Source organism: Fringilla coelebs (genome assembly GCF_963513975.1).
Source record: "Fringilla coelebs genome assembly, chromosome: 6".
Taxonomy (NCBI): domain Eukaryota; kingdom Metazoa; phylum Chordata; class Aves; order Passeriformes; family Fringillidae; genus Fringilla; species Fringilla coelebs.
The window spans coordinates 49,363,809-49,370,021 of record NC_140034.1 but is presented as its reverse complement, the minus strand read 5'-3'; the positions used below and the strand labels follow the sequence as shown (position 1 = coordinate 49,370,021).

Sequence of the window (6,213 nt, the reverse complement as noted above, 5' to 3'; positions counted from 1 at the left end):
TCCTCAGCAAGAGATATGGTGCACGCCTCTTCTTCCATCCTCAGGAAAACACCTTCAGCTCCAGCCAGCTCCCAAAGCCGCAGGAGCAGCTGGCAGCTCGGAAACCCTCGCTGTTCCCAGGCCGGGAGCGGCCCCGCAGGCGGCGCTGCTCGGCCCGCGGAGCTGCAGCGCTCCCGGCTGCGGGCGCCCCCTCGCGGCGGCGTTCTGCACTTGCACGCAGCGCTCGGCAGGGCAGCGAGGGGAGCGCGGCCCGGGCTGCTCCGACGGAGAGCGGCCTCAACCGGAGCAGAGCTTGGGGCGCGGCCTCCCAATCACAGGGCTGTATTTAGCTGTGCGATTTGCCAGGGCAATCCCGTTCTTCTGCGAAATCCAGGGCCTGCTAGTTATGATCTAGGGAGTAGCTACTACAGTGTACAAAAATGACATGGCTTGGATCAATTTATTCAACTTCTCAAGGTGATGAAAGTCAAGTAGTCCACCCACACTTAAAAGCAAGTCCCAACAACTCAGAGTAATTCCATTTATAATTTTCTCCTAGAAAAGGAGAAAACTTTTTTCTTTATGTTTTCTGTTTCTTCAGCAGAAAAATAAAAATTACTTCAGGTAAAGCTATCAGAAATCTGGAGACACAACACTGGCAGCAATGACTATCCAATAACTCCCGCTCTTAGGGTTTAGGGAAAACTATTTCAGTAAAGACACAACATCTGAGAGCAGCTAAAACTGCTGTCCACATTTACCCAAATCTCAAAGATTACTCTTAAAATTACTTACAAATGACAGCAAATTACTGCCAGGAGCTGGCTGAGGTCTGCTTAAGCTCTCTGCACAAGCAACAGCTCCATGTGAGCTGTGATGAATTAATTAACCTCTCCAATTCTGATTTAACCCCTCACGTCCTCCATAACCAGTCCTGCAATTCCTGTATTTCTACATCTTTCTGCTGTCCCTGCTTTCTCCCCCAGTTCTGCAGGACACAAGAGGCACAGCCCCTCATGTGTGAGGCACATGAATAAAATGCATTTACAGTGAATGAACAGGACACTTCATTAACTTGAGGCTCTCAGGTAATAAAAAACCAAACCAGTTTAAGCACAGACACCAACATCCAGCTGGTGTAGCACTGCAACAAGCCCGACCCAGATTTGATACTGCAGGACAGCAATATGGAAACCACATGCCCACATGCCTGCTCCACCTGGAAAACGTCCTGTTCACATGCAGCTTCCTAAAACAAACAGAAGCCTCTAACACACCAACCACTTAAGAGACAACACAAACTCGGGTAACGAAAATTTATTCTTTCAGTTAGTCACAGCCAGCTCTTATGCGACCAGGGCAGAAGCTGTTGATGATTCACTAAAAAGAGAGGAAAATAGAGAAATATTAATTACAGAGGCAGTTTTTCAAACTACTTATCAAAAACAATGCTTCAGTTAGAAGTTTTAACTATCAGTTAACTACTACCAGTAGCTAAATCACTATTTAAAAATTTTTATGACCTAAGATTTCACTCTTCCTTTTATAATAAAAATCCTAGGGTGACAGCACAAACCCATATATTCAAAAACCAGGCTAGCTGCTCTTGAGTCTCCTTGGGGAAGCAAGGCTAATCCTAACATTTGTGGGAATTCTATGGTGGTTACCTCTCCTAGAGAAAAGCTACAAGCTACTTTCCTTTTTGTCACAGCTACTAAGCTCACTAAGCTTTGAAAGTTACATTAACTTTAAAAGTACCTGAGAACGAACACAGCAGTTGAAAGTGTTATAAAAATCACCTTAGTAGTGACTTCATTTGTTGGGACCATGATTTTTATCCAAGAGTTACAACACTTTACCCAGGTGTAAGTTTCATGGATTTTTCAGCTGATTAATTATGAAAATATTTGTTCTCTGCTGCCTGGTGTGTGATACACAGCTATCACAATGCACTCCTCACCCTCTGAGTAACAGCCCAGCACAGTTTACAAGACCTTGCAGTCTTCAGTGCCAAGAGGAATGCAGGAGAAGACTTACTACTTCCAGTTGGGTGGCAGCACTCTCTTGGTTTTGTAGTAGCGAGCCAGCCTATGGATCCTGCTCTCGATAAGAATCAGACGGAACTTGGCATCTTTGTCCTGGGAAACAAAGTTACATTACAACCCCAACATCACAACCACTTGCACTTCTCAATACAGAATTCAGATGAGTTTAAAGCAAATAATCCACAGCTACTGCTAAAGACTTGACATTTCCACTACCAATGCTTCAGTACAGTCAGAGTGGGACCAGAAACACATGGTTTAAACACTGCTTTCACAATCCTTTTCAAAGACCATTCTCCTTGCTCGAAGTGCCTCCCCAACCTGAGTTTACTCAGAAGGGAGCTAACATCACACCAGGAGCCTCTGCTTTGTCAAGCTGTACCTGAACTACTGTGTAATTTAAAATCACAGACACTGAGTTATCTAATTAAAGGAGCACTCACCTTTCTGTTTCTCTCAAGATGCTTGCGAACAGCAACTGCTTTCTTGATCAGGTGATAAAGATCCTCTGGGAGGTCAGGAGCCAGTCCCTTTGATTTCAGGATTCTCAGAATCTTGTTGCCAGTAACAAAGCGAACCTGGGCAACACCGTGGGAATCCCTCAGGATCACACCTGAAACAAACAGGTACATCTTACACTGAAAAGAAACTTACACCAACAATGTTGTGAAACTGACCTTACATTACAAGTTACCCAAAAAAAGATCCTCTCCAAGTTACAAACCTTTCTAATGGCAACTGAAGAAATGGCAACTAATGAGTGAGCAAAATACAGCTTATAAAAGCTGAAACACTTTATCTGGGAACACCTAAAAGACAACTGACTCTCCCATCATGCTTAGACAGGTAACACATGAGGTGCTCATCTCTGCCGATACTACTGGAAAATTTTCAATAGGACTCATTAAAGCAACATATTCAATCATTCTCTGGATCCCTTTATATGGAATTAATATTGCTTTCAGGATTACAGTAATAATAAACATTCATTTACACAGCACCTACTTACACTGCATACACACAGCTCATGGCCTGTGTCATGCAAACACTTCAGCTCTGGAAGGGTTCAAACCCCAGAACCAGTCCATGGTGCAGCTGCCCCACAGGGCTCCTGGTATTGGAAAATTTCCTCCAGGAAACTGGGCACACCAAACTTCCCTCTAACACTTATTAGTGGCCATTCCTAAGGACGGGCTATAAGATGAAACAGATGCCTCAAGTCTTCCACTTGGGGAAAAACCAGAAACAACCCCCCAGCTCACCAAATAGGCTCCCTGCAAGAACAACACACATAATGTCTCAGTGGCAGGATATTATCCCAGGACTCTCAGTGGTATCCACAGTGAACACAGGTACACTGGAAATGCTGTGGTGTTCTCTCAGCACCTTATTTACTACAGGTTGAAGGAACAATTACACTATTAGAGTCAGAAAAATGTGGGCTTGTCCCCATTCAGGAGTGGTTTATAATCCTTACCAATTTGGGAGGGAGTCAGGCCTTTTTTAGCCAACTTGTAGATCTGTTCCTTTACATCATCAGAAGTAAGTTTCAGCCACTAAAGAAAATTAGAAAAAAAAAAAAAGCCAAACTGTTAAACAACTGCTTAACACAGAGGCACAGGCAAGCTACATTAAAACTTTTAATAAATGTTAGAAAAAGATGCTTTGTAATGCTTGAAAAAACAATCAAGAACTGAAATTGCACTTTTAATGATAAAGAAATTACATGAAACTGCCAAGATAGGACTATGCCTTTTCCATTAATTTGAGTTAAACAATAGAGATAAAGCTACTGCTTCCATGATTATTAATGAGAAAACAACAGCAACAAGTTACATTATCCTGACTTGCCATGAGCTACAGAAATTCCTGATTTTTTTTTTTTACTTTTTAGTACTGTCGCAGTATGAAACAGAAAAGCACAGCAAAAATAAACATAGAACTGCTCTAAAGATCACCATTTAGGAAAGAATCTAAATAAAACTAAGCAAAAAAATCCCCACAGGAGTTTTAAAAAAACAATATAGCATTTGTTCATCCTAATTGTTATTGAATTGTTTAACCATCAGTAGGACTTCAAGCACCTTCGTATTACCTTATTTTTAATTGTATCTATTTAATTTCAGATTTTGTGTTCATGTTCTCATTTCACTGTTTTTTACTCCATGCTTTTCCACATGCACCACAAATTGTTCTTTCTGCCAACAAAGCGATCCTCCAAGAAATGATCTTGCAAAGGAGGACAGAGAAAGCCTTCCTAAAGTGGAAGTACCCTTGCAAGAACTAAGAGCACACCAGAACCACCTCTTTTCATCCCACGACCACCAAATTGGTTCTAAGTATTTTTGAAGGCAATCGATTTATTCCACAACTGCAAATTCGAGTGTGAAAACAATGATTTAATCTCCAGGAATTACCAGCCTACAGACTCGAAGTATCTGAAGAAATACTTAAACAGAAGACAAAACAAGACTTCTTTGCCAAATAAACCATCTGGCTAGGAAAAAACACTTGCTTCCTCAGTATACTACGGATCATCTCAGAACCACGCAATTTTCAGGGCTGAGGGACTTCTGGAGATCATCTAAAACAACCCCTCCCCAGCGCAAAGTCATCTAGAGCTGATTATAGAGGAGCGCATCCAGGTGGATTTTGAATGCTTCCACAGAGGGAGACCTGTGTAGGAAGCTTGCTCCATCACAAGCCAAGGAAGCATTTACATAGGCCACAATTTGAAAGTGATGACGCCAAACATTACAGGTCTCGTTTTCTTTCCCTCCGCGGGCACTGCGAGCCGCGCTGTGGGTCCCGGAGCGCGCACGGGGCGGGGAAGGCTCTGGGGAAGGCTCTGAGGAAAGTACTCACCGTGGGCACGCTGCGCCTGTAGGGCAAGGCCGACTGGGACAGGCCCTTTCTGCGGGAAGAAGCACATCACACACTCAGCGCCCGAGCTGAGGGACTCGGCCTCTCGGCCGCGGCCCGAGCCTCCCACACCCCGCCGCCATGTCCACACGGCCGCCCGCCTCCGTCGCCATCCCCACACGCGCCGGAGCGCTCCCGCAGCCCCCTTCCCGCCCCCGACCCGGTTCTCGGCGCTCTCCGGCCCACCAGAGCAGCCCCGAGGCGCCCCCCCAGGCGCAACGCCAGCCCGGCCCCGCGGCTCACCCCGGAGCGTGCATGCGACCCATGATGGCGGCAGAGCGGAGCGAGCAGAAGGAACGGCCGCGCACGCGCGCTTCCGCAGGAAGTAGCGGCCCCGCCCCCTGCCCGTGACAGCCAATCAACGGCGACCGGGCCGCGCCACGCGCGCCCCCTCTGCCGCCCCGCCCCCGCCCGCCCCACTGCCGCCCCGCCCCCCCCTCTGCCGCCCCGCCCCCCCCCCTGCCGCCCCGCCCCAACAGAGAGCCGGCCAGGCGCTGGGTTTTATTCCAGAATAGTGTTTAATGTACGTACAGGAGAGTTACGGAGTCACAGCGAACGCGCCCCACGCGGGGCCATATTGGACATCTTTATTATGGTTTAATGCAAGTATTTGGTTCTCAGAGATACGACGGAGGGAGGCGTCCTGCTCTCGCTACCCGCCGGTCCCCCCGGCGCGGTGCCCCCTCAGGGAGCGCCCGGCGAGGGGGACGCGGCGGGCCCCGGGGGAGCCCCGGCCTTAAGGCGGGTGACGGGGGGTCCTACACAACCCTACAGTTGTAAAAAATAGAGAAAAGAGCGTTTACCAAAGATCGCACATGCGTCCAGAGACAGGCAGCTGTCGTACAAAGGCAGTAATAAAAAGTTCAGTGCAAAGTTGGAGGTTAGTAGAGGAAGAGGTCCTAGCGCAAGCTGCTGCTCTCGGATACCAACACAAGGTCTGGAGGGACAATTACACTGGCTGCAGGTCAAACGGTGCATAAAAGATTTTTTTTTTTCTTATCCATTAAACAAGATATAAAAAGCTGTTAAAACTACATTTTCAAGCTACTTAGCATACTGGTATATTCCATCCCAATCAAATATTTCCCTCTTTCACATCCATCTTGGTTTTTCTATGTAGCACGGTAAAATTCTTATTGCAACAATCAGTTTTTTCGTAATTGAGAATAGTGCAAAGAGGTGCAAACTTGGTGCTGGTCCTCTACACGTGAGGAGAGGCCGAGGCCAGATCCCATAGACAACATGAAATCCATGACCATAAAAAGCT

At 46.5% G+C, this 6,213-nt stretch overlaps 1 protein-coding gene across 1 annotated transcript; it reads right to left on the bottom strand.

Annotated features, from left to right (window-relative positions):
• Nucleotides 1-1,281: 1,281 nt before the first annotated feature.
• RPS13 (ribosomal protein S13) lies at nt 1,282-5,279 on the bottom strand. The gene is made up of 6 exons (XM_084207403.1): nt 5,190-5,279; nt 4,890-4,938; nt 3,502-3,580; nt 2,468-2,637; nt 2,017-2,117; nt 1,282-1,359 (listed from the first exon to the last, which is right to left on the bottom strand). The coding sequence occupies exons 1-6, from the start codon at nt 5,210-5,212 to the stop codon at nt 1,326-1,328; spliced, it is 456 nt and encodes a 151-aa protein (XP_084063529.1). The 5' UTR covers nt 5,213-5,279; the 3' UTR covers nt 1,282-1,325.
• Between the last annotated feature and the right edge of the window lie 934 nt (nt 5,280-6,213).